Below are 27521 nucleotides of genomic sequence, written 5' to 3'. Positions count from 1 at the left end.
ATTCTCAGCTGCTGACGACAATGACAAGTCGAGAGAAGCTGATGACCTGGACACAAAAGGTATTGTGGCTGTTAAGTTTATGGACAACAAAAGCTCATTGATGACTTCTTTGCGAAGGGTGACAATTGGCCACATAACCGGGTCGACAGACAATAAGAACAAGTGCAGTGAGGTGAAACGGTTTGATATCGGGAGGACAGGATTGCATGACCTTACAGTGGTCTCGTTTGAGGGCACTAAAACTATTGTTGTAACACAACCTGAAGATAGAATGGTGCATTCGTTTCATATATCAATGGGAAAATCAAGCAGCAGTTATCTAAAATTGGACAGTCACCCATACGGTATTGCAAACTTAGACTCGCCAAAGGCTGTCACCGCAGTTCCAAAGAAGAAACAATTAGTGGTTCTCTCTGTAAGTCCCAAACTGCAAAAAGACTCGATAATCAAAACCCAGCTACGGTATATCGGGTTGGCCTGCTTGGACTCTACAACACTGGCAGCAAGCGGAGAGGAGGTAGGCGTCATTGACGTCATCGATTTCTCAGGGACGAGACTCCGATGTTTTGGTGTTGACATGTTTGTTAAACCTCTGTTCTTGCATGCAACCCTGGACAACAAGCTCCTCGTGTCGGACTGGAAATGTAACAAGGTCGTGTGTGTGAATATTGACGGCTCACTGGAGTTTGAGTACCAGCCCGGGGAGAGCTTTATGATGAGTCGTCCGCTCGGGGTGTGTCAGGGCGGGGCAGGAGGCATCTACATAGCAGACAGGAACAACCATAAAGTGATTCAGCTGAGTCCTACAGGGGGGTTTGTGAGAGATATACTCACCTTTGCTGATGAGGTGTCCGATCCACGAGCTGTGTATGTGGATGAGGATAATGTGATGTACGTGTCTGTGGATGATAGGTACATCCACACACACGACATCAGTGATGGAACTTAGGAAATGCATGTATTGGTATCATTTCCGATCATCACAATATAATTTGTTGGGCGAGAAAATGGACATGGCAACCATCATTGTGAGCTTATGTGCAAGGATACATACATTGGTTGGAAATGCGAACAAAGGTGATAAATAATAATGCTACCTAACCAGATTGTCATCATCTTCCCGAGGCAAGGGAGTTAACTCACTAAAAGTTCAGTTTCCACCCTTGCCGCACTAGGCTGGAATAATGAGTTATAGTTTGGCTGGACTAAAGAGTCTATACATAGTCCAATCCAAATCGCGTAAAGAAATCGACATCCGGTTCCTAGACTGTCGTGCAGATTTCGGTCGTTTGCAGGATTTCCAAAGCATGTGTACCGACAACTTAGCGTCAATGGATATTTTCCATATCTTTTCATGTTTCTAATAACGGTGCTAATGTGATTTGATGCACTTAGCGCAGTATGACCGTGTTATTACAATATAGATCTTGATCATCGATCAGATCGTCGTCATTGGGCGACGCCGTTTTATTTGAACCAAATGAAAGTGAAATGAGAGGTGGAATCTGAAGGGACCCGTGAAGACCCGGTAAGAGAATAGAGCTTCAGCAACCCATGCTTGCCGTAAAAGGCGACTATGCTTGTCGTAAGAGGCTACTAACGGGAGTGGGTGGTCAGGCTCGCTGACTTGGTTGATGCGTGTCATCGTATCCCTATTGCGTGGATTGATGCTCATAAGGTCAATCACTGGATTGTCTGGTTCAGACTCGATTATTTACAGACCGCAGTCATATAACTGGAATATCGCTGAGTGTGGCGTTAAACAACAAACAAACAAACAAAGGGACATAACTCGTATTAGTCACTGGTGACGCTACGATGGAGCGCAAAACTCCAGCCTAGTTCGTCAAGGGGGGAAATTGGACTTATACAGACACGTTCCTCGGGTAGATGGCTAGTTATAATATGATATGAGTTCACTCACATAGTCCCTCATATAAAGATGTGCTAATGTGTTAACACTATGGTTGTTAGGGTATAAATGCCGAAATAGTTTTGAGACGCTATTACTTTCAACTATGGCAAATCAACAGAAGAATAGAAATACACAGTCATTACCAGAAGCCCGAAGCTACTTAAACACAGACTGCAGACTGCTGACATGGATGTCTTCCATAATGCAGGTGCTGCCTTCCACCTGTCTACATCATCGGGAACTGTGACAACTGTACCAAGATGATTTCAAACTGTGATACAAATTGTTAAAGATTATATGCGAATAAACATGAGATGCGTTGATTTCGTCTATTTTTCATTCCCTAGTTTGTATTTTCACGAACATTTGTAATCACATTAAACTTCTTTTGTTCCGACAAGGCGACCAGACCGATAACCTTTATACATGCATTACGCGCTTTGTTATTTCTAACATCACAAAGGTGGATCTAACAGTAATAACATTACAGTTATACTGATCAACATACACAGTGTTAACATTCCACTGTAAAATGATGGTCTTTGAACTGTACTGTAGTTCTTCGTCGTGCAGAGTTAAGTACCTTAGCTATGCTAGAAATCGATGATGGTGGGTTCGAACCCTAGATTTCACACAAATAACATAACACTCTGAAATGAATGTGTTTTGTTCAGATACATTGATTATTTGTAAGTATATCATTTGGTTTTAATACATTTTTTAGACTTAGCGTAAGATACTATTTATTAAACATTTAGCAAAAAATATCGTGTACTTATCATATCAAACAATACATTTATATTACATATCTAAAGATACATCTGATTTCAAATCCCACTATATCTCTTCTTGTGGAATACGTGCAGGATCTTATCTATACTTTGACCTATGTCGTTATCATATCACGTGTCGAAGGCTATGGACGGATGAGGAGGCTGGTGAAGCTGATATGCTTGGACTCATGTATATGTCTTGATAATGTTACCGCATCTATCCGGCAGACACAAAAACTGATGATGATGATGATGATGATGATGATGATGATGATGATGATGAATAATCGAGTTTGTACCAGGCAAACCAGTGGTTGATAGCATGGGCACCAACGACATACAAACCACCCGGTCATCATGTTAGTCTGTGATGGAGATCAATTTTGCGGCGGACTATTCACGGTTATGTTCATTGCAGCAAATACCCGATTGACGCTGGGGCGGAAAAACATGATACACTCACTCGCTAATCAAAACGTTTTTCTCCAATAGCGGTGGCTGTGGGGTAGCCAAAGGGTTAAAACATTCGTCAAAACGACTCGGGTTCGATTCCCTACATGGGAAACAATGTGTGAAGCCCATTTCTAGTGTCACCCGTTGTGATATTGCGGGAATATTGATCAAAGCGGCATAAAACCATAGATACTTACTCACTCTCTTATAGCCCCAATGAAGAATACATCCCGCTGCTCGGTTCTGTAGGTATTTTCAACCAAGGTGCATCACACAACAGGAAACTTAACGACAATACAGACACAATAATGAATACCCCAAATACCCCAAACTCCTTGTACTTTGTTACGGCTGAGGAATATGGGGTACGAAGCTTGTAAGGTATGGGCGACATTGGGTTTAATGAAGCGTTCAACATCTTCGCACGTTTTAGCGACGTATGCACGTGTGTTTGTGGCTTTTCGTACTAGTCCAATGTTATAGGGCTAGACCAAGGAGATACATGTACCATGATGTCGTTGAGTATGGATATTCCAAAGCATACTGACTCCGAACCGACCTATCCATGTTTTAATCCCTTAATACCGAACACCAGGCAGGGTAACAACAAGTACGTTTTTAACGTCGCGAGCGACGCGGCCGGGAATCGAACCACCGACCTTCCTCTCTCTGTTACATCGGAGGCGGTCGTTTACCGAAATCGTGCCTCTACCTCAATAATGTGAATGTGATCTTTCCCATCATGAAATCGATTTTACTTATATGTGGCATGTGTGACAAGTTTAGTAAAGCCGACTTACGAGTGAGTCAGTGAGTGAAGATGATTTTACGCCGATTTGAACAGTATTTCAGTTATATAACGGCGTGTCAACGTGAGGTGGCAGACAAACCAAACAAAATATAATCTGGGCGAACTGGGTTCAGAACCTGGGTCTTCGGTGGGACGAGCGAATCATTTAACCACAAATAAAACCCACTGCGCTAAACATTTGGTATGATTTACCAAGATGTAAACATAAATATTCAAGGGGTATTATTTTATGAGGATGATGAAATGAAATGTAAGAATAGCCCTGATTGAAATCGAAAATATTGATAAACAATGTTAAGCGTGAGTGATAGTTTGAAAGGGACAGCTATACACTCATTAGCAATGATTCATTAATCACGTTGCCTATCGCACGATTGAGAACTTTATTTACATTTTAGCATAGAAATATGACTGACAAGCTCTCGCCGACGTTGTTATAACGAAGGACCTCGACAAGCCTGTGACGGGACTTTATTATTTGCATTAGACATTGGCCTAGTTTCCCAAAGTGATAACAATACACGTATCTGGTGACCTGGACTGAAGAGCTTACACCAGCTAGGTGTTATACGTGCTCACTCACACATTGCTTCAATATTCAACTCAGAATCTTTCCTCAGCTGGGCGTCAAGGTAAATCACAGTGTCTGTAAACCTATATAGTGTGCAGTATGTGTATTTTCGATAATTGTTTTGTCTTTACAGATCAAATATAATGTTACAATCATCCAACTATGGGTGTATCAAGCATATCATGGCACTTCGGAGATGCTAAAATGGGGCGGTCGGGTAGCCTGGTTGTTTAACCGTTCGCTCGTCACGCCGAAGACCCGGGTTCGATTCCCTACATGGGTACAATGTGTGAAGCCCATTTCTGGTGGTGAAAGTGCTGGAATATTGCTAAAAGCGGCGTAAAACCAAACTCACTCACTCAGAATGCTAATACGAACAGCTTTAATACATTGGAAACGTCACTAGGACGTGCCAGAATTACAGACCTGATTAGTAAGCTTAAATTTGTCATCACATACCATTTGTGCTCGTTATTGGAGCAATATTATAGGGTAATATACAGATTCATATGTGTTCTATGCAGTTCATTTTGACACATGGCGTGTTTGTATTTCAGTACAGAAATATGAGCGACAAGCCCGTGATTCCAGTCGTCGTAGGCGTAGATGTAGGAGGGACCAACACTGATGCCGTTGTCATAACGAAAGACGTCGACAAGCCCGTGGTCATTGCTGGTGTGAAGGAGCTTACCACCAGTGATGTGACTACCGGGGTGCAGAGAGCGGTCAGCAAGGTCCTGAGTGAAGCGTGCAGGTCTGGGACGTCTGTCGGTGTTGTCCAAGTCAACATAGGAACCACCCACTTCGTAAACGCTGCAGTACAGGGGAGGGATTTAGCGAAGGTGTCAGTTATCCGTCTCTGTGGTTCAGTGTCAGAAGCTCTTCCGCCATTTAGCGACTTTCCAAAGCATTTGAAGGATATCATTTGTCATACAACGCATCTTGTAGCTGGGGGGTACCGCTTTGATGGAAGGGCGATTGATGATGTCAACAGGGACGAGATTGAGGAGATTGTGAAAGCATCAGGAGACATAGGGTTTGTTGTTTGTGGGGTTTTCTCCCCCATTAGATATGATCAGGAACTTGAAGTGGAGAAAATCATCAGGGAAATATTGCCAGATGCCAGCGTGACGCTATCACACGACATTGGTCATCTTGGGTTGCTTGAAAGAGAAAATGCTGCAATTCTGAATGAATGCCTCAAGCCACTTTGTCAACGAACAATCGATGGTTTCAGAGACGCCTTAGGAAGTATTGGCCTTGACTGTCCTCTCTACCTTACGCAGAATGACGGGACCATCATCAGTTCAGACAAAGCTAGACAATATCCGGTCTATACATTCGCTTCCGGGCCTACCAACAGCATGCGAGGAGCAGCATTCCTGTCAGCGATAGAGGATGCAATAGTGGTTGACATCGGAGGTACAACGACTGATGTTGGTGTTTTGAAGAATGGCTTCCCAAGAGAAGCATCAAGTCAGGTCAAGATAGGTGGCATCAGGACCAATTTCCGCATGCCCGATGTTCTAAGTATTGGACTTGGAGGAGGTTCGTATGTAATTCCTGGAACAAATGAGTCAGATGGGATCACAAGCATTGCCGTGGGACCACTGAGTGCTGGGTTCAACTTAAAGAACGAGGCACTGGTTTTCGGCAGTGATGCTGGGGAGGAAGGGAGATCCATCACAACAACAGACATAGCTGTTGCTGCAGGTTTAGTTGAGCTTGGCAACAAGGACTTCGTACAAGGCATTTCTGAAACTGTTGTAACGATGGCGCTGGACAGGATGCATGAAATGATTGAGGCATCAATTGACAAGGTTAAACTGAGTGACCAATCACTGCCTGTAATCCTCGTGGGAGGTGGGAGTATCCTTGTGGACCTGAAGCGAAATCTAACTGGTGCCTCTGAAGTCCTAATGCCACAACATTATGGTGTCGCAAACGCTATTGGGGCTGCTCTTAGTCAGGTGTCAGGTAGTATTGACTATGTCGTCAGTATATTAGACATGATAGACAGGAAAGCCATGGACAAATGTGTGGAGGAAGCTGTTGGCAGGGTAACAGAAGATCCTGATGGAAAGGAAAGCGAAATGGCAGAAGAGCTTGCAAGAAAACCATTCATCGTTAAGGCAAGAGATGAAGCCTTGGCCTCGGCTATAACAAGAGCTACAGCTGTAGCAGTTGAGGCAGGGGCTGATTCGTCCACTGTACACGTTGCAGAAAAACAGGACATGACGTTGTCCTACATGCCAGGTCAAGCTACAAGAATCAAGGTGAAGGTAGTTGGCGATCTCGCGGACCATGTGCAGAGAAATGTCAAGGTTGAAAAATGGCTTGCTCCTGAAGATGAAAACTTGGGATCTCTATCACTGAAAACTATGCATACAAAACAAGAGGTGTCTGCTGGGGGAACTAAATTGTCTGGAAAGGATGATGGCAATGATGCAACAAAGGTTCCCATGGATCCCAAAATTGACCCTGAAACTGGGGCGTGGAGATTATCAGAATGGGACATCGAATGTATTGTTGTTGGAGCTGGTATTTTTGGATGTGGAGGTGGTGGAAATCCCCACCTTGGAAGGCTCCGCGCTTTAGAAGCTGTTCGGAGTGGGAAAGAAATTAAAATCATAACCCCAGAACGTCTACTGATGAATGCAGATCCCGAAAACGATCTCGTTAGCATTGTCTGTTTTTATGGAGCGCCACTGATAATGTATGAACAGCTTGTGTCATCTAAAGAAACATCCGCAGCCCTGAGATGTATAGAGGATGTATTTAACATTGGCCGGTTCAAAAACGGGACGCTAGACAACAAGTCAGGAGTCACGATTGAAGAGAAAGCTGGCATGCGGTTCATAAGTGATTACCAACAAACGGGCAGTCACAACTCAGGTTCCCCTTCAGTCAAAGGAAAACAAATCAAAGCTTTAATGGCTGTTGAAATTGGAGGAATGAATGCCATTGAACCATACCTAGTCGCTGCCGATCTTAATCTTCCCGTTGTGGATGCTGACGCAATGGGAAGAGCATTCCCGAAACTCAGCATGATGTGCCCGCACATGTATGGCCTTCCTGCCTATCCTACAGCACTGGTGGACGACAGAAACCGTCGGGCTGTGATGCTAGAAGCTCCTACCGCAACTCTTGTTGAACATCACTTCCGGGATGTTGTGACCGAAATGGGATGTTCAGCTGGCTGTTCTTTCTCTCCTCTTGTCAAGGAGGATGTTCTTACGAAATGTGTCCAGCACACCATTAGTCGCGCTTGGAGGCTGGGAAACGCCATCCTCCGTTCAAGAATAGAGAAGACGTCTCCCATTGAAGCAATTCTTAAAACAGAGACATCGATTCATGTCATGATTGGAAAGATCAGAGATGTTCAAAGGGAGACCAGTGGTGGCTACAACAAAGGTCGCGTCATCATCGAGGGGTTAGAGAAGTATTCTGGACAAAAGGTACTCATCAATTTCCAAAACGAGAATTTAGTAATAATACCTCTTGATGAGAACAATGACGAAGGAGACGTCATTGCCTGCGTCCCTGACCTCATTGCTATCGTTGACGCTGATACTGCTGAGCCAATCACAACGGAGGAGGTCCGGTACGGCATGAGGGTTTCTGTTATTGTGATAGCGTCTGCGGACATACTTAGAACTGACACTGCCTTGAAGTATGTCGGCCCGCAGGCTTTTCAGTATCCAGAGAGTGTCAAGTTTCAACCATTTGGGCAAAGCAAAGTAACCGTTCCAATTCCACCAACAGAGTGAACATGTCACAAGACTTTCATGGAGTTTCCTTCTTTGTTTCTTTGCTAAATTAAAATATTTGATTACGTATGTGCTAGTTCCATTTCCAACAAAAATTGTCATTGATGCTAAGTATATGATATTAAGAGCTTTGATTGATTTGTAACATTCGTCTGTTAAGACTCAAAGGTCGAACCTATTGACATGAACCTATTAAATTCACAAATTCTAAACAATCGGGCTTTGTCTTGTATCTTGAAACAGAAAAGGCACTAAGTCAAAAAGGTGGTAATGAATGACTGACAGACATTTTTAATTCTGACAAATGATAGAGGCTACAGTTCTAACCAATTCCCCACGCTTGACATCAGTACGTGTCTCCTGATTCTAATTACACTCCTTTTAGGGTTTCTAAGATATCTCGGCCTCTGAGGGACCCGTGCAGATCCGGGGTAGAATAGGTCTTCAGCAACCCATGCTTGCTGTGAAAGGCGACTATGCTTGTCGTAAGGGGCGACTAACGGAATCGGGTGGACAGGCTCGCAGACTTGGTTGATGTATGGCATCGCATCCCAAATGCGTGGATCGATGCTCATGATGTCAATCTCTGGATTGTGTGGTCCAGACTCGATTATTTAGAGACCGCCGTCATATAGCTGGGATATTGTTGAGGGAGGGCGGCGTTAAACAACAACAAAACAAAAACAAACAGTCTCTGAGTCTCTCTGTATGATATTTAATAAGTCTTCAATGTCCAAGGCCCATTTATGTCTGAAATTGATTGAATCCAGACACGTGCCACGGACACAATGGTCATGCGTTCGAATCCTTCAATTGTTTATGGGCCTAAGGTTATAAGCACCAAGATCATGCTGGCGGGATTCCTTCCCTCAACAAGCAGAAACATAAAATTCTGAAATATAAGTGAAATTAAATGATAACATTGAAAATTTTGTTGTGACCAGAAAAGAAGGTCGAGTTCTCCTGGGTTCGAGACAACGAACAAAGTGATCTGATGAAAGGCGTCCTTGAATATATGACACCTTTTCATGGATAACAACTTGTTTATTCTTTGTAACGACGTTTCAGGGCTACTTCCAGCCCCTTCGACCGGTAAATTCTGAGTAGGGATGTAGACGCACAGAGTTGATATGTGTACGTTCATAAGTTCACTTGCAATTTGAGTGTACAGGCTAATGTATTTAAAAAAATTAACAAAACACAACAATAAATATACTTTCTTCGACATGTTTCTCTGTTTCATTGTTTTATTCAACTATCTTTTCCCTGATATAGCCCACAATAACATCTACTTCTGGAAAGTTTAAGGAACTGTGCATGAAAGTTCAAGTCCGTACCTCACCGAAACTGACCAGGCTCCATCCACGACACCACAAGCTCAGACACCTCGGGAAAATAGGAGACAAATTCGAAATTAACCATATCTGAATGTACCCACCTCATTAGAACACCGCAAAGCAGTTACAAGTTTAAGACTCATTGCTCACGACTTTCAAATTGAGAGAGGAAGATAAACACCCCAGCAGCAGTAAGAATATGTATCTTCTGTCATATTAACGATGTTGAAGATGAGGAACACTTTCTGTTGCAATGCCCTCTCCACAAAGATCTGAGACATGAACTAACGATGTTGAAGATGAGGAACACATTCTGTTGCAATGCCCTCTCCACAAAGATCTGAGACATGAACTAACGATGTAGAAGATGAGGAACACTTTCTGTTGCAATGCCCTCTCCACAAAGATCTGAGACATGAACTAACGATGTTGAAGATGAGGAACACATTCTGTTGCAATGCCCTCTCCACAAAGATCTGAGACATGAACTAACGATGTAGAAGATGAGGAACACTTTCTGTTGCAATGCCCTCTCCACAAAGATCTGAGACATGAACTAACGATGTAGAAGATGAGGAACACTTTCTGTTGCAATGCCCTCTCCACAAAGATCTGAGACATGAACTAACGATGTAGAAGATGAGGAACACATTCTGTTGCAATGCCCTCTCCACAAAGATCTGAGACATGAACTAACGATGTTGAAGATGAGGAACACTTTCTGTTGCAATGCCCTCTCCACAAAGATCTGAGACATGAACTAACGATGTTGAAGATGAGGAACACTTTCTGTTGCAATGCCCTCTCCACAAAGATCTGAGACATGAACTAACGATGTTGAAGACGAGGAACACTTTCTGTTGCAATGCCCTCTCCACAAAGATCTGAGACATGAACTAACGATGTAGAAGATGAGGAACACATTCTGTTGCAATGCCCTCTCCACAAAGATCTGAGACATGAACTAACGATGTTGAAGATGAGGAACACTTTCTGTTGCAATGCCCTCTCCACAAAGATCTGAGACATGAACTAACGATGTAGAAGACGAGGAACACTTTCTGTTGCAATGCCCTCTCCACAAAGATCTGAGACATGAACTAACGATGTAGAAGATGAGGAACACTTTCTGTTGCAATGCCCTCTCCACAAAGATCTGAGACATGAACTAACGATGTTGAAGATGAGGAACACATTCTGTTGCAATGCCCTCTCCACAAAGATCTGAGACATGAACTAACGATGTTGAAGATGAGGAACACATTCTGTTGCAATGCCCTCTCCACAAAGATCTGAGACATGAACTAACGATGTTGAAGACGAGGAACACTTTCTGTTGCAATGCCCTCTCCACAAAGATCTGAGACATGAACTAACGATGTAGAAGATGAGGAACACATTCTGTTGCAATGCCCTCTCCACAAAGATCTGAGACATGAACTAACGATGTAGAAGATGAGGAACACTTTCTGTTGCAATGCCCTCTTCACAAAGATCTGAGACATGAACTAACGATGTAGAAGATGAGGAACACATTCTGTTGCAATGCCCTCTTCACAAAGATCTGAGACATGAACTAAGGATGTAGAAGATGAGGAACACATTCTGTTGCAATGCCCTCTCCACAAAGATCTGAGACATGAACTAACGATGTAGAAGATGAGGAACACATTCTGTTGCAATGCCCTCTCCACAAAGATCTGAGACATGAACTAACGATGTAGAAGATGAGGAACACTTTCTGTTGCAATGCCCTCTCCACAAAGATCTGAGACATGAACTAACGATGTAGAAGATGAGGAACACTTTCTGTTGCAATGCCCTCTCCACAAAGATCTGAGACATGAACTAACGATGTAGAAGACGAGGAACACTTTCTGTTGCAATGCCCTCTCCACAAAGATCTGAGACATGAACTAACGATGTAGAAGATGAGGAACACTTTCTGTTGCAATGCCCTCTCCACAAAGATCTGAGACATGAACTAACGATGTTGAAGATGAGGAACACATTCTGTTGCAATGCCCTCTCCACAAAGATCTGAGACATGAACTAACGATGTAGAAGATGAGGAACACATTCTGTTGCAATGCCCTCTCCACAAAGATCTGAGACATGAACTAACGATGTAGAAGATGAGGAACACTTTCTGTTGCAATGCCCTCTCCACAAAGATCTGAGACATGAACTAACGATGTTGAAGACGAGGAACACTTTCTGTTGCAATGCCCTCTCCACAAAGATCTGAGACAAGAACTAAATTCTTCACCCGCCTTAACTATGCACCCAATATCCTTTACTAAACCGAGTCGTGCTTTCTGCAGAGTGAAGCATGTGGAAATTGGAAATGTTACGAATATTGCAATCAGATAATTTATAGGTTCCCTCCTACATTAACTGATTGGAATATATATTTTTTATTAAACTATCATTACAACTTTTCTGTCATATTTTCTTAATATTTTCTGTAAGTTCTGAGTTTATAGTGGTCAATAAATGTCTGGAAATTGTCTACGCAGTTGAATGTAAGGTACTTTGCCTAATTCCAAGCTTATCCAAGAGATAGGGGAGTTTAATACTACCCATATTAGCACTTTCATTGAAAGCAGTTTTGAAACAATATTGGTCATCTGCCCATCCTACCAGTATGTCAGAAACATTTACCATTTCTATTAATGTCTAAAGATTAAGGAACAATCATAGCTCAGCTCTGCACACCACAGTTTGTGTCTTCTGAAATAAACAAACCCTTAACATGTTTGCAAAATTTCACCTTTATTTTGTTCAGGTGTTAACATATATACCGTATTTTCTACCATATTGCAACGAAATTGGTTCAGTATCACATACCTCTCAGTTATAAGAAATGTCTGATTCCATAATTGCCTTAAATTATTGAAGCTTACATTTGGATCCAAATCTGACAGCAGTAGAATAGAAGAAAACACGTGGTATGCTCTGACCCTTTCTTACAAGAGATTCCTGACAGTGCTTAACTTTAGACTTTTGATGGAAGACAATTCCAAAACAGCAATCGATATCTGTCTGACACTTTTATGTCATGTTCTGCTACTGACCACTTCAATATGTACCCATGAAATTTCTGTAGTTTATTGGGCGATTCAGATCGAAGTACCACGTCATTAGTAAAAAGTAAAGGACATATAGATTTTGAAAACCGTTAATTATCAGATTATTGTAATTTTGTTTCATTTTCTAACTCTCTTCAAAGAAAGTGTTCTCATTGACAGGTTCGGCAGCTCAAGTATGATACCAGTTACTTTCATCAATTTATTATTTCAGCTCATGTATCTGAAGCAGTCAACCAATAAACATTATAATCCACGCAACATCGAAACATAACTTTTCTGGTATTAATAAACAACATGCACATAGACACCTTTAAAGAGCCCCATTGGAATTCCGGGTTAGAATTGCTCCGCAGCTATGCTGGTGGTGAGAGTCGGGTGGTCGGGCTCTGCTTCTGGGTTGATTGCCTGTCATCGTATCCCGATGGCGTGGACTGTTTCTTACAGTATCAATCACTGGATTGTTTGGTCCAGACTCGATTATTTCCAAGCCGTCTTCATATAGCTGGCATATTGCTGAGCGCTGCATCAAACAACAAATTCACTTGCAAAACAAAAACAAATCTTTTAAGAATAGATGTTTGTGATCCAAACATATTTCTTCAGTTACAGTCACTTGAATTTCACAGTGGTCTAATTTGGATATACACATACTAGGCTTCATATATGTTACCTGTAGATTTGAAAATAAAAAATTAAATTTGGGACGAAGTGTGCAACGTGAGGTATAAATGTGCAATGAAGTGCCGTCAATAAACAGACAGCATAGCTCTGCATTGAAAATACAGTAGGTGTATCTCTTAATTCTACCATGGTCAAATTAACACTAATCTTTGGGTAACATATAAAGCATAGATTACTGAGTGGAACCAAAGATAGAATAAAGTGAACCACACAAGGTTTAGTTCCTCGTCAAATCACAATTATGGCGTATCCTACTGAAGCAATAAATAGGATGCCATACTTTACATATAGAGAAGCACCAAGTTTAAATGTGGCCATGTTTTTTTCTTCAAAACCTTTGGAAAACCCTTTAAATTGAGTTTAATAGAGTCTTATGTACAAATATATTGCTACGGTCACGGTTTCTGTACCATTTACATACAATGTCAGTGACCTACATCCTCACAATCTGCATGTCGCCCTGTGTTATCCTGTGTCGGAGCTGTTGGTCAAGCAGTGGGGTAAAACTTGTTTGTTTATTGTAACCAATTGTTTATTGGTGGCCAATAAGGGACATGGAGTCTGTTTTTCCATATTTTGGTATTTCACTTACTTTTATCGTAACATTTTGCAAATTAACACGATTTGTCTTACAAATATGTGATACATCATGTGCAAAGAAGATATTGAATCGCTGAAAAGTGAAACAAAAATGTCAAAAACTAAAATGAAAATGTCAAAAACATAAACGAAAATGTCAAAAACTAAAATGAAAATGTCAAAAACGAAAATGAAAAGACAGAAAACTATTTCCACCCCAGTGATAATATTTCCACTCCGGTGGAATCTATTTCCACCAGGGTGAAAACTATTTACACCGCGGTGGAAATAGTTTTCTGTGGTTTCATTTTAACTTTTGACATTTTCGCTTTTGTTTTTGACATTGTCGTTTTTGTTTTTGACATTTCCATTTTAGTTTTTGAAATTTTCGCTTCACATTTCAGCGACTCAATAGCTACTTGAGTGTACATTTTCCATGTTTCAGTTGTTTTTATACATGATTTATAACATATTTGTATGAAAAATTGTGTTAATTTGCTAAAGGTTACGATAAAAGTAAGTGAAACATCAAAATATTGAAAAAGAGACTCCATGTCCCTTATGGGCCACCGTAGGGGTTAGAGATGTCACATCAATTACTGGATGACACATAAACTGCTTCTGTGAGATCCTAAAATGCACATTTCTTGCTTTTGGCCTGGACTAATAAAACAAATCTACAAAAGAGCTGCTATTGGCCGCATGTATTGAAATTTTTAACTGCCAGATTTATCACATCGGACTACAGTGTGAGTAGTTGGCAATATTATCGATTTATCAACTTGAGCAATAATGTGGGTAGTGGACAATATGTCAGATTTATCACCTCGGACTGAGGTAGTTGGCAATGTAATCGATTTATCACCTTGAGCAATAATGTGGGTAGTGGACAATATGTCAGATTTATCACCTCAGACTGAGGTAGTTGGCAATGTTATCGATTTATCACCTTGAGCAATAATGTGGGTAGTGGACAATATGTCAGATTTATCACCTCGGACTGAGGTAGTTGGCAGTATTATCGATTTATCACCTTGAGCAAAAATGGGGGTAGTGGACAATATGTCAGATTTATCACCTCGGACTGCAATGTGAATTGTGGACAATGTGGGCGTGAGTAGTCGTTGAGATTGATTCATACCGGTGGAAGATCTTCATCGTGTCATGCTGTCCCTTTTTCGCAATAATGTAAAGTTGAGGCGTTTGACTTCAAGGCGCTCTCTAAATACCATACGATCCCTTATCAAACACCAGGCCCGTATTATCTGCATATACGCTCAGAGGGGTATTCACTTATATTGTTCCTATATCCTAGCCTAAACTCATTGTGGTTTTAGAGTACCGTTTCGACGACTGTTCCCAAATATACCAATACAGTGCAACCCGTGAAGATCCGATGAAGAATTGATCAGCAACCCATGCTTGCCGTAAGAGGCGACTGGCGGGATCGGGTGGTCAGGCTCGCTGACTCGGTTGAGGCGGTATGTCATTGTATCACAATTGATTAAACGATGCTCATGGTGTCACAGGATTGTCTGGTCCAGACCGGATTACTTACGGACCTAAGTCATACAGCTGGAATATTGCCGAGTGCGGCGTTAAACAACTAACAAACTTACACACAGCAAGTGATGCCTGTGTTGACTCCCTCGTAACATGAAAAATATAGGTCATGAAACGTTACAAACTATCAGTTTAATGTTAATTGATTAAGATGTACATTTAAAATCTTTTATGAAGTAATATCATACATTTTACAGAGTCTTGAGTTTGGCATTTTTGAGAGAGAGAGAGAGAGAGAGAGAGAGAGAGAGAGAGAGAGAGAGAGAGAGAGAGAGAGAGAGAGAGTCTCTATTTCTTCACCGTTTAGATCATGTCAATCTACACCAACCTAATGATTGTTTACTTCCTATAACGTGTTTACTTCTTTATGACCATTGCATGTGACAAAAGATATCATGTCAATGAGAGGTTGTCAAAGTGGGCCCACAAAAGATAAAGGATGCTGGAGAGTGAGAGTGAGAGTGAGAGTGAGAGTGACCAAGTGAGAGAGCATCTAAGTTCTAGAGCGTCTGCGTTAGAGAGCGTCTGAATGTCCGCTGTAAAGAGTCCAAGTGAGAGCATCCCAGTAATAGAGCGTCTGCGTTAGAGAGCGTCTGAATGTCCGCGGTAGAGAGTCCAAGTGAGAGCATCCCAGTAATAGGGCGTCTACGTTAGAGAGCGTCTGAATATCCAAGTGAGAGAACGTCCCAAGGTCTGTGTGAGAGTGTCCGGGTATAAGATATGGCCTATTCTTATAGGTCTGTTCTCAGTGCCTTGGTGGTATTGGTTGAACAGGATACGAGTCTCCGATTGGCCTAAACTCAACATCATCATAATGGAAAGCTTTAGGGCCAACAAATCGCAAAGCCTGATCGGTTCGCAGTATATCTGGAGAGGCCAGTACAAGGACAGCAACTCGAATTCCATATTTCACCTCTTCTGTCGGAATAGGCTCGGCTGTGTCCGCATCAACGATGGTGATGAGATCTGGGACACATGCAACTGGCTTCCAAGCTTTCTTCTCGGCATCCAAGGGGAAAATAATCAAGTTTTCATTCTGAAATTCAACCAGTATGGTTTGTCCAGAAAAACTGTCAAGACCTTCAATGATAACCTTCCCTCTGTTGAATCCTCCACTTGTTTCTCTCTGCACGTCCCTGATTTTGCCAGTGATGATGTGGACGGACGTTTCTGCTTTCAAAATGGCCTCAATTGGGGACGTCTTTTCTATTCTGGCCTTTAGAACAGCATCTCCGACTTTCCACACGTGGCTAACGGAATATAGAACTGTCATATCCATTAAAACAGGTTTGGGGAGAGGATTGAATGACACTCCAGCAGAACATCCCATCCCAATAACTGTATCTCTGAAGTGATTTTCAAGATGTTTCGGTGAAGGTGTTTGCAGCATTACAGCTCGTGTGCCTCTGTCGTCTACTAAAGCTGCAGGATGAGCAGACACTCCATATATATATGGACAAAACATCTGTAACTCGGGAAATGCACGTCCCATGCCATCAGAATCAACAACAGGCAGGCCCAGGTCAGCTGACACAAGAAGAGGTTCAATCGCATTCATTCCTCCGATCTCTCCAGACATCAAAGCAATTATCCGTTTAGGCTTTTCCATTGATACCCTGGTCTGGTAATTCTCTATATATACCATCCCATCTTTCGTCTTGATTTCAACTCCCTCTGTGTTCTGCAACATTCCATCCTTGTAGCCACCAATGGTGTACAGATCATCCAAACATCTCAAAGCTCCAGTAGTTTCTTTTGAGGACACCAACTGCTCATACATAATCAATGGGGCCCCCATGAATGCTACCATAGCCACGAGATCATTGTCTGGATCTGCCTTTTCATACAGTTTCTCTGGGGAAATGATACGTATTTTCTTGCCTTTTCGTATATCCGCAAGAGCCCTGAGTCTGCCAATATGAGGATTTCCACCACCGCCACACCCAAAAATGCCTGCACCAATCACAATTGCCTCTAAATCCCATTCTGAGAGAATCCACTCTCCAGTATGAGGGTCGATCTGAGGATCCACTGGGTGTTTTGTTGCATCTCCTGCCTCATTGTCACCTGTTAGTGTTTTCCCAGTTGAGGTCCCTGTTTGTTTTTCAAGTTTGCCACCAGACATTAATTCATCTTTTTTCAAAGGGCTTGGGATCCACTCTTTTGCATGTGCTGATTGCAAATTCTTTAAATTGCCAACAGCCTTTATCTTTATTCTCACTGCCTGACCTGGGATATAGGACAGAGTCATGTCCTCCTTCTGTGTAATTTCAACAGATGTTGGGTCAGCACCACAATCTACTGCTATGTTCTTAGCTTCACGTACTGCATTTTCTAAAGCTGTATCTCTGGCATTGACAAAAAATGCCTTTCGAGCTTGTTCTGCAGCGAGCTCGACTTTCTTTTTATCTTTATCATCCACTGCTGCCCGAGCGGCTTCAACAGCTTGATCCATCTGTTCTTGATCCACCATATCCTGAAGACATACAATACTATCAGAACTGCCAGACACCTGACTCAGTGCAGCACCAATGGCATTGGCAACTCCTGAATACTCGGGGATAATGACTTCTGAGGCACCTTTAATTTCCTGATTCCTGTCAACCAGAACACTTCCACCACCAACAAGAAGAACAGGTAGTGTTTCCGCACTCAGCTTGACCATATCGATTGCATCTTCAATCATGATAGCTATCTTTGCAAGCACTGTGCCAACCAATTCCTTTGATAAATGCTGAACATATTTTGCATCTCCAAGTTTCATCAATCCAGCTGCAACAGCAACATCAGACGTAGTTAAGCTTCGTCCAGAGTCAGTGTCGCCATTACAAAATATGAAAGCTTCATTCTTCAGGTTGTACCCTGCGCTGAGCGGTCCAATAGTAACTGAGGCGTCTGTGTTTTCTGTGACATAGGACCCACCGCCAAGGCCAAAACTGAGAACATCTGGCATTCGAAAGTTTGTCCTGATCCCTCCAATCTTTACTTGGGTGGAAGCTTCTCTTGGAAACTTGTTCTTTAGAACGCCTACATCTGTGGTTGTGCCTCCAATATCAAGAACGATGGCATCCTTGACATCTGATAAGAAAGCTGCTCCTCGCATGCTGTTTGTGGGTCCTGATGCAAAGGTGTACACAGGATACAACACAGCTTCATCAGAGCTGATAATTGTGCCATCGTTCTGTGTGAAATACATTGGACAGGACAAACCAACACTTGCTAGTGCAGTCTGAAAACCTTCAACTGTCATCTTGCAAAGTGGTTTCAAACACTCGTTAAGTATAGCAGCATTCTCTCTTTCCAGTAATCCAAAATGTCCAATCTTGTGAGACAGTGTAACTGTTGCTTCAGGATACTTGCTCGCGATTAACTGTAAAACAGCATCTTCTTGGTCGGTTTTGACAGGAGAGAATATTCCTGACACAACAATGTTTCTTATGTTCTTTTCCTTTATTTGACAAAGGGTATCAGTTATTTGTTTCTCATCAACAGGGTCAATTTCCCTGCCATCAAACCTGTACCCACCATCAACAAGGTGAACGCTGCCATATATGGTTTCTTTGAGATCCAAGGGAAAATCGCTGAAAGGTGGCAGATCGTGTGACGCAGTTCCACAAAGACGTATCACAGAGACCCGTGCAAGTCCTCTACCCTGTACAACAGCATTTACGAAGTGAGTGGTTCCAATGTTGACCTGCACCACAGCTACCCTATGTCCATTGTCTGTGGCCTGTTGGAGAACGGCGTGAATGGCATTCCGGACACCGGTAGTGACATCAGCTGACGTCAGCTCCTTCACTGCGGCAATCACTGTGGATTTTATCTTGCCTTTGGTGAGAACAACTGCATCGGTGTTGGTTCCACCTACGTCAACACCGACCACGACGGGAATCACTGAACTGTCTTTGTCAGCGGACATCTTACTGACCTGAAAAAATAATTTAGGGTTAGAATGTTTGATACTCTCATGTTTTCAACAAACGTACTTATTGCTCTCCCATATCATATATCTACATTACTTTTTCAAGAAGTATGAAATATGAAAACTAGCATTTTGTGGTTCCCCTTTGAGAAGATAAATACACTTAACACACATAATTGTGTTTCTTCTTCCATTATTAAATTCCTCATTTATATTACGATTTTCAACATATCAAAGGCGTCGGTTGCATCTCTCGGACGTGTCACGGTCCGCAGATCGTTGGTTCGAATCCTATATGCTGATTACTGTGATCTTTTTTTGTCAACAACATCCCCGCAACAAAGTAGTACCGGCATGACTTTATTTAAGCAACAGATATTACTTAGTCGAGAACTCACTTTCGTGACCAACTGAAGATAATTATTTATGAGTGACTCTGCCCAGAGAATACCCAAACATGTTAGACTGTTTTCTTAGTCGTTGTTAGTAGTTGTTATTAACATTCGACGCTCATGTCGCATTCTTGATGTTATAGGGACACAGTTACCTCAATCGTCAAAGACACATCAATTATCTGTGCAGACATACCAGAAACCTAGGATTGCGGGTTCGAATCCCGGTTTGTCCGTATTATATATTTAATTCTGTCAGCACGATACCCGTGCCCGTGGGTTGTACTAATTATTATTATGGTTGTTATAAATAGTATTATTTTTATTATCATTATTATTAGTCCCGTAAAGATTCCGGGTTAGAATTGGTCTTCAGAAACCCATGCTTGTCGTAAGAGGCTAACGGGATCGGGTGGTCAGGTTCGCTGACTTGGTTAATCCATGTCATCGTATCCCAATAACGATCGTATCCCAATCGACGAGCATGATGTAAATCATGAATTGTCTGGTCAAGACTCGATTATTTACAGACCGCCGTCATATAGCTGAATATCGCTGAATGCGGCGTAAAAAATGTCAAACACCCAATATTGTTGTTGTTGCTGTTGCTGATATTCTTCTTGTTATTATGTAGGATTAAAATAAAAAATGCAGCAAGGGAGGTTTGGGTGATCCTGGCACAGTCAAACTGGTGAGGCTCATCATCATGGCCCTTGCCCCCTCTTCACGCAGCCCAGACAGCGATTGGGACTTCTCCCGGAAAGAGCTTCCCAGAAGAATCCACGCAGAACGTTTCAGAGAATGTGTAGACTCCCTAACATTGCAGCCTTCTGCATTACCCAGATTGTCAGAAGGGTGGTATTCCTGGTAGCAAACCCGGTTACTCTCCCAGTGTCGGTCAACAGATTATGAGGTACCAAATCTAAGGCGAGAACAGTGGGGAGTCGAACAGCTTGGTTCTTGGGATGAAAGCGTGACATTTCGAAAGCGAGGTCTGCATATTTGCTATGTTTTTCCTGAATCTTGTCAATCACATTAGTGTCAAAAGGGACAGAAAATTGAATGATACAAATGATTTCATTGGATTTATCAAAAAGTACAAGATTTGGTTTGTTGTTCTGGATATGTCTGAGACTGTATACGGGCCTTTTCCAAAAATGTGTGTATTTATCATTTTCCATGAAGCCCTCTACATATTCTGATTCGTACCATGGATGGACCTCTGTGTCAAAACCACAAGCATGGCGAAAACGGTAATAATATACTGAACAACAAAAGTTCCTGTGACATTGAATAAGAGTTATGCAAAGTTATGTTTTTTACCAAATCTGAAAAATTACGGTTTGCAACAGATAAAAGACTCCTGTAAGTGTTCAAGTGGTTTAATTTGCCATACTGACTTCAGAAAATGCGTGATTTCATAAAAAACATGAACATGCCAAAATGTCAATTTACAAATCAATAGCGTGTGTGTCCACCTCTGGTTGCAATGCAAGCAACACATCTTCGTCTCATGGAATGGACCAGGCGTCGCACAAAGTCCTGTGGGATATCTGTCCATATCTGCTGGAGCATGTTTCGCAGTTCCTGGGGTGTCTGTGGAACATGTGGTTGACGTCGAAGGCGCCGATGCATCTCATCCCACATTTGCTCGATTGGTGAGAGATCAGTGGAGCGAGCTTGCCAGGGGATGACATTCACGTTGTTTTGTTTAAGGGAATCCTGAACAAGTCGAGCAATTTGAGGCCGGGCGTTGTCATGTTGAAAGATAATGCCTGGGTCATGACGACGCCCAAACGGTAGAACAACAGGGACGATGATCTCGTCGCGTTAGCGCTGTAGCATTGAGATTTCCCTCTTCCACTTTCAAACGGGTCCTCTGTCTTGCTTTAATCCACCCCATACCATAACGCTGCCGCCCCCGAACCGATCTTCTTCCATGACACAATGATTGACGTAACGTTTACCTCGACGTCGGTACACTCGAATCCGTCCATCGCTGTGGCTGAGATGAAAACGAGACTCGTCAGTGAATAGAACTTGTCCCCACTGCATGGCCGTCCAGCGTAGACGCTGTCTGCACCACTGCTTGACGGTTTTTTCCTAAAAAGATGGGACGTCTGGCGGGTCTTCTGGCGACAATCCCTGCACATCTGAGGCGACGACGTACGGTTTGTGAAAATATTCGTCGAAGGCCAGGTATGCTTCGTGTCACTGTTGCTTGTTGCTTGCTGGAATCCATTTCGTAGGTGTGCTGTTCGAATCCAGTTGTCTTGTCGATTATTGGTTACGCGTGGCCTGCCACTCCGAGGATGGTCTCTGGCTGCATTCGTCTGTTGCCAACGTTGCCATAAACACCAAATGGTGTTTCTGTGGACGTTAAATTGTCTTGCAACATCACGTTGACTCGATCCTGCTTCAAGCATACCAATGGCTCGCAGACGCACATTTTCGGACAGGCGTCTCATTTCGTAATGTTGAATAATTGCGTCATTTTGTTGTTTTTCTGAGTGGTTGTTGTCAGCACGATGCTTAACAATGCATGTGGAATCCCGTTAACACACATGTTTTTTATACCCATTCTTGGGTAGTGAAATGTATGGGGCTTGAATAAAAGTCAATTTTTGCATGGAATGCATGCTTTTCTGTAGCAAATGGGTTTTGTGACTTGATTCCATAAATGCACTACAATATAGAAAACCAAAATTTACTTGTTTGAAAAATCCACCTAAAATATTGGTGTCACAGGAACTTTTGTGGTTGAGTATATACTCGACCCACTCCATCATATCGCTTGAGATACTGTGTTTGTTGTTATCATCATCATTATCATTATTATCAGTAGTAGTAGTAGTAGTAGTAGTAGTAGTAGTAGTCTAGACACGCATAACGCTACGATTGCTTTGTGGAAAGCGGCATTGATTACAGTGATACAGTGATTTCCGTGATTAGATCAACAATGGCCACCTTTACCGGACTTCTAATCAGAAGATTTGTCAATTACGGAGATAGCTCTTTCAATAAACTTCTAAATATTTGATTGCAATATTTAGGCATTGTTTAAATTGTCTCAGTGGATGAGCCAATTTGTTTCACGCAACCGTCAGCCTGACTACCCGACCCAGGACGTCGCCCTTATCTACCCTAGCTGCAAACTTGAGGCCTTGTGCTTGTCCGCTGTTATGTGTAGGTTACCGACCATCACGGGTTCCCTTGAGTTCCCGATATCCAATCGTCGATTAAACAAAGCTGTGGATCACTCAACCGGAACGTTGATTTTGCTCCGGTTTTCACAAACTCGTTCAGAGTCCATTTTATGGAAGGTAACGATTTGACTGCCTCTATCGTTGTTACTTCTTTTGGACTCGGCCCATTCGTGGGTTTAACGTTATATATACCCAACCACCAAGCATGCCCCATCTATCCCGCAGTCCAATCGCTATATTCCAACACGCCCACAGGTGCTCGTACCCCTGTTCTCTGGAAAAGCACTTACCTGTATAACCTGTGATCACACTGTCTCCAAGGCAGCTTTAGGTCCACCAGGTTTCCAGGGTTAGCTCCGACACTGTTGTCTGTCAGTCACGCGTCGCAAAGGTCAATCAACCAGCTGACCCTGTAGCTCGGACCTTGAAGCTATATCATACGTACAGTCCCTGCGGTTGGGCCAAACGAATCACGTGTAGACTGACCTAGATTTATACACCCGCTTGAGTCGTGTCATCTTGAGTGAACCAACGATACCTGGGGGCTGTTTCTAACATCAAAGAGTCTATTATGAAACTTGGCGGTTGAGACTGTTTTTCCCTTTTTTGTAAAGGGATTTTGGTTGAAAGCCACCGAGCATAATTTTCATTATTGCTGTCACAAAATACCGTTACGGTTGTCACCGTGGATCTATTTTACCCATGTCATGGTCCAGTGCTGCTATGTTACCCGACTTTATAATCTCCGGGTGAGGTGAAATTGGGTTTAACGTCGCGTCCAAGATTATTGCACTTATATAGCGAGTGTTTATGCAAAAATGCGTAAAAAAAATATTGCCTCCAGCCTCCAAGTTTATTTAGCTGTCCTTGCAGACGGCAGCCCAGTCTCTGGTCACGCTCAGTTGCGTTGCGTATCATCCGGGTACTCACGGGGGAAAAAACAATAACAAAGGCAACAACCAGTCCGGGGAATGGCGTTAGATCAGTGCCCCTTTAATTTGGCTACTGGCAATAGTATGGTCGGGTATAGAGGGGGATTGGTTGCGGAGGTGCGCCCCCCCCCCCCTTTTATTTCGAAAAAAATCTTTATTTCTGTATAATTTACCACCAAAGACAATAAATAGATCTTAATTGTGCATCCCCCCACCTTTTCAAAAAAGCTGTATCCGCCCATGATTAGTCATGAGTACAATCATTATCATTATCATTTATCCTATCTTTAATTAAGATTAACAATAACGGGAAAAACTGCCAAATATATTGGTCAAGTGTAATCATAATTTAAGTAGCTCTATTTGGTTTTGGAACTTTGAAAAGGGTAATTGTAAATATATGTGTATTCCTGTTTGAATACTCATTTGATTGTTATAAAGTTACACAGTATTGCATCTATCGTCTGTTTCTAAATACAGTGGAACCCATATTTGACTTGTGTGACATAATTGAATCATATCCCAAGTTCATTATGCATTGTTATGCATCTGCACAGAGTGGTCGAAGTCCTTGTCACACACATAGTTCGCTACAAGGCAGAATCCAATAAGTACAGTTGAGACATCAGGTTGTATCCAGACAAACTGTGTGATAATCACAAGGATGGTCTTACTTACTTACTTTGGAGATTTAACGTGCGCTTTCCGACTGATGTGTATTTCGCACACGGGCCCGGTCAGGCCATTTAATGTGTTTCCGAAAGGGGCGAAAGTGGTCTGTGCAACCCAAGAGGGGGCTTTAGGGGTTGCTTATATAGAATTTGGGAATTTTGAGATTTGGAATAGATGGTCTTGGTAGCATCAAGGGATGTAGCTAATCCTAAATAAACATTAAACAAGTGACATAATCTCTTCTACTGAACACATGATCAAAGCATGCCCCACCTTTGATGTGTATCATCTCGTTACGCTCACAACAGCTCATTAGCAAGATGAACTCAATGTCAACTCGTGGTGGATTAGGAATTAATAGGGCAATTAGTGTCAGGTGGGTATTATCACTTGCAATTGTCTGTTAATTACTTAATTGAGTAGTGACGGCTAAGTAAGTTTCCAGCCACACTGACTGCTATGCTACTTATCAAGTCAGTTTACTGTTAACATGTTTCTGTAGACCCAGGAAATGTATCATGCCAGATACTTAAAAAGTTCTACTCATCAGTTATAAAATAATGACAGTTTTGATATGCAATTCTCCCTACAAAGACATTTAAAATTTGATATACATAAACTGTCTGTTGAAACTATGATGATGCTAATATACAAGTCGCACAAAACAACTCATTCATATACTGGTACCTAGCCAAACATACATAATTTTTTACAGCGTGTGATCATGTTGTGCTAGAGAATCAGTGGCTCAACTATATCTCTCTCTTGTAATCTAATGACACACTCAAACCATGTAATGACTGGATTATTTTGTCTCTCATATGTTCGCTATCATATTTTGAAAATGTCCTTGTATTTATAATTTGCAAACATCAGGGGAATTTATATCTACATTCAGGTATTTCTCATGTATTTATCGTTATTTCTGCCTTATCAATAATTGTACATAGCTTGTTGTGCTTGTTTTTCTATACTTGTATCATATGTCCCCGTGTTGTTGCATGTGAACACTAGGCTTGGCTTTGTATGTGTTTGTGACAGTTACCACCGATGGGACAGAATATACTTAGGTTTTCCTGAAAACCTGATATCCATGTCTTTATTCAACGTACTGAGGAGGCCACAGGCCTATAGTACAATCATGATTACAGCAGCAATTGGTACAATCATATAATTTCCAAACTTGATTTTCTTTGTATAAAAGCATGATATATGTACATAGAAAGATTTCTTATGGTTTCAATGTTGCTAGTGGTCAGTAATAGTTTAAACTTAAATGTACAATGGTTTATATGAAAATATTTTGGTAAATATACTTTCCTTAGTTCATCATAATGCGGACATACTAGTAAAAAGTGATACTCGTCCTCAATTAATCCTAGGTCACATAGTGGACAGAGTCTATTTTCTCTCGGAATATTTTGAGATCTACCTTTTTCAATTAAAAGATCGTGTGATGAACATCGGAATCTTGCAAGTGCTATCCTAAATTTTCTAAGACTAACACTGAAAAGGTATTGCTCTGCAATGTTAATGACTTGAAACTGCTATATAACAAGGACTTTGTTGAACGCGTCAGAGTTGCATTCCATGACTGAAAATATAAATCTTTTAATCTTTGTGTTATAGCATTTATGAACAACTTCGGATAAGCAATATGTTCTAATTCAAAAATGTAACCAAAACCACAATTATTCAGCAGGTTCCTTAAGTCTGTTACCCAATTTGTTTTGCCATTGCTATTATACAAACACATCATATTGTAACATTTCTTAGGGAATCTTGAGGAGGGCATATTAAGTAGTCTTATCCAATATTTTATTATTTTCAGACATGCTTCTATACACAAAGGGAATCGTCCAAATTCACCATAAACCATCACGTTTGGGGTATTCATTTTAACTCCTAAATATTTCTTACAAGCATATAAATGAACTTTTTCCAGAGCATCTATTTGTGTAAATCCCCAAATTTCTGCCCCATATAAAAGAATGGGTTTAATTTTCGTGTCAAATATTTTGAAATATATTCTGTAGTTTACAGCCCCAGCATTTTTTAAACTACTGAACATGCCAAACAATATTTTCTTTCCCTGTACAGCAGCATTATTTCCATGTGTATTCCATGCCAACGTATTGGAAAAATACACACCTAAATATTTATAACCCTTAACTACTTCTAAACACTGACCTTTAAATAACCACTTTTCAAACCTTGATAATTTGCCACCTTTTTTGAAAACAACGATTTTTGTCTTATTTGTATTAATTTTCAAATCAAACTTATCACAATGAACTTCTAATTCTGCTATTTGTTTCTGCAATCCTCTCACCGTACTAGAAAACATGACAATGTCATCAGCAAATAACAGAAGGAAAAGATTGACAATGTCTGGATGAAGATGTATACCATCTGTACAGTTCTGATGAACAGCTGTAGCTAGTTCATTAATAAAGAAGACAAACAAAAAGGGCTAAGTATACATCCCTGACGTACACCAATGCTGCAGTCAAAACGGTGGACATTACACCGTTATTTCTTACACATGCTTTTACATTTTTGTATATGCTACATAATAGTTTTACCATTTTACTGCTCAGGCGATGCTTGGTAAATAACATCCATAATTTACTTCTATCCACAGAATCAAAAGCTTTAGAGAAATCAACAAATAAAACGTAAAATTTACCCCTTTGCTTGATATATAGCGCTGAATGAGACTATACAAAATAAAAATAGTGTCCGTGGTTGAGTATCCTTCCCTAAATCCTGCTTGTGCCTCACTGATTTTATCTGTAGCATTGGACCAAAAAACTAGTCTTTTATTGATGATATACAAGAAAACTTTACTA

At 41.5% G+C, this 27521-nt stretch overlaps 3 protein-coding genes across 3 annotated transcripts in view; 2 read left to right on the top strand and 1 right to left on the bottom strand.

Annotated features, from left to right (window-relative positions):
• LOC139445259 (tripartite motif-containing protein 2-like) overlaps nt 1-2223 on the top strand; it is a 6447-nt gene extending 4224 nt beyond the window's left edge. The window contains exon 5 of the mRNA XM_071226403.1: nt 1-2223. This exon is cut by the window's left edge and continues 667 nt beyond it. Within this exon, the coding sequence (XP_071082504.1) occupies nt 1-949 (949 nt within the window). The 3' untranslated portion in view covers nt 950-2223.
• A 2311-nt stretch (nt 2224-4534) lies between these two features.
• On the top strand, nt 4535-8413 carry LOC139445249 (uncharacterized). Its single transcript, XM_071226393.1, has 2 exons — nt 4535-4584; nt 5081-8413. Exon 2 carries the CDS (start codon nt 5090-5092, stop codon nt 8291-8293), a length of 3204 nt encoding a protein of 1067 aa, XP_071082494.1. The 5' UTR covers nt 4535-4584; nt 5081-5089; the 3' UTR covers nt 8294-8413.
• Nucleotides 8414-16002: 7589 nt separating this feature from the next.
• On the bottom strand, nt 16003-19464 carry LOC139445239 (uncharacterized). The gene has a single exon (XM_071226382.1). It carries the CDS (start codon nt 19462-19464, stop codon nt 16291-16293), a length of 3174 nt encoding a protein of 1057 aa, XP_071082483.1. The 3' UTR covers nt 16003-16290.
• Between the last annotated feature and the right edge of the window lie 8057 nt (nt 19465-27521).

This window comes from Haliotis cracherodii, unplaced genomic scaffold, assembly GCF_022045235.1.
Source record: "Haliotis cracherodii isolate W230 unplaced genomic scaffold, xgHalCrac1.p SCAF_10, whole genome shotgun sequence".
NCBI classification, from domain to species: domain Eukaryota; kingdom Metazoa; phylum Mollusca; class Gastropoda; order Lepetellida; family Haliotidae; genus Haliotis; species Haliotis cracherodii.
The sequence above is the reverse complement of the archived record's forward strand: the minus strand, read 5'-3'. Positions and strand labels throughout refer to the sequence as shown.

What these genes read in the sequence shown, in the direction of transcription:
- LOC139445239 (XM_071226382.1), bottom strand. Translation starts at nt 19,464, where the DNA reads ATGTCCGCTGACAAAGACAGTTCAGTGATTCCCGTCGTGGTCGGTGTT.
- LOC139445249 (XM_071226393.1), top strand. Translation starts at nt 5,090, where the DNA reads ATGAGCGACAAGCCCGTGATTCCAGTCGTCGTAGGCGTAGATGTAGGA.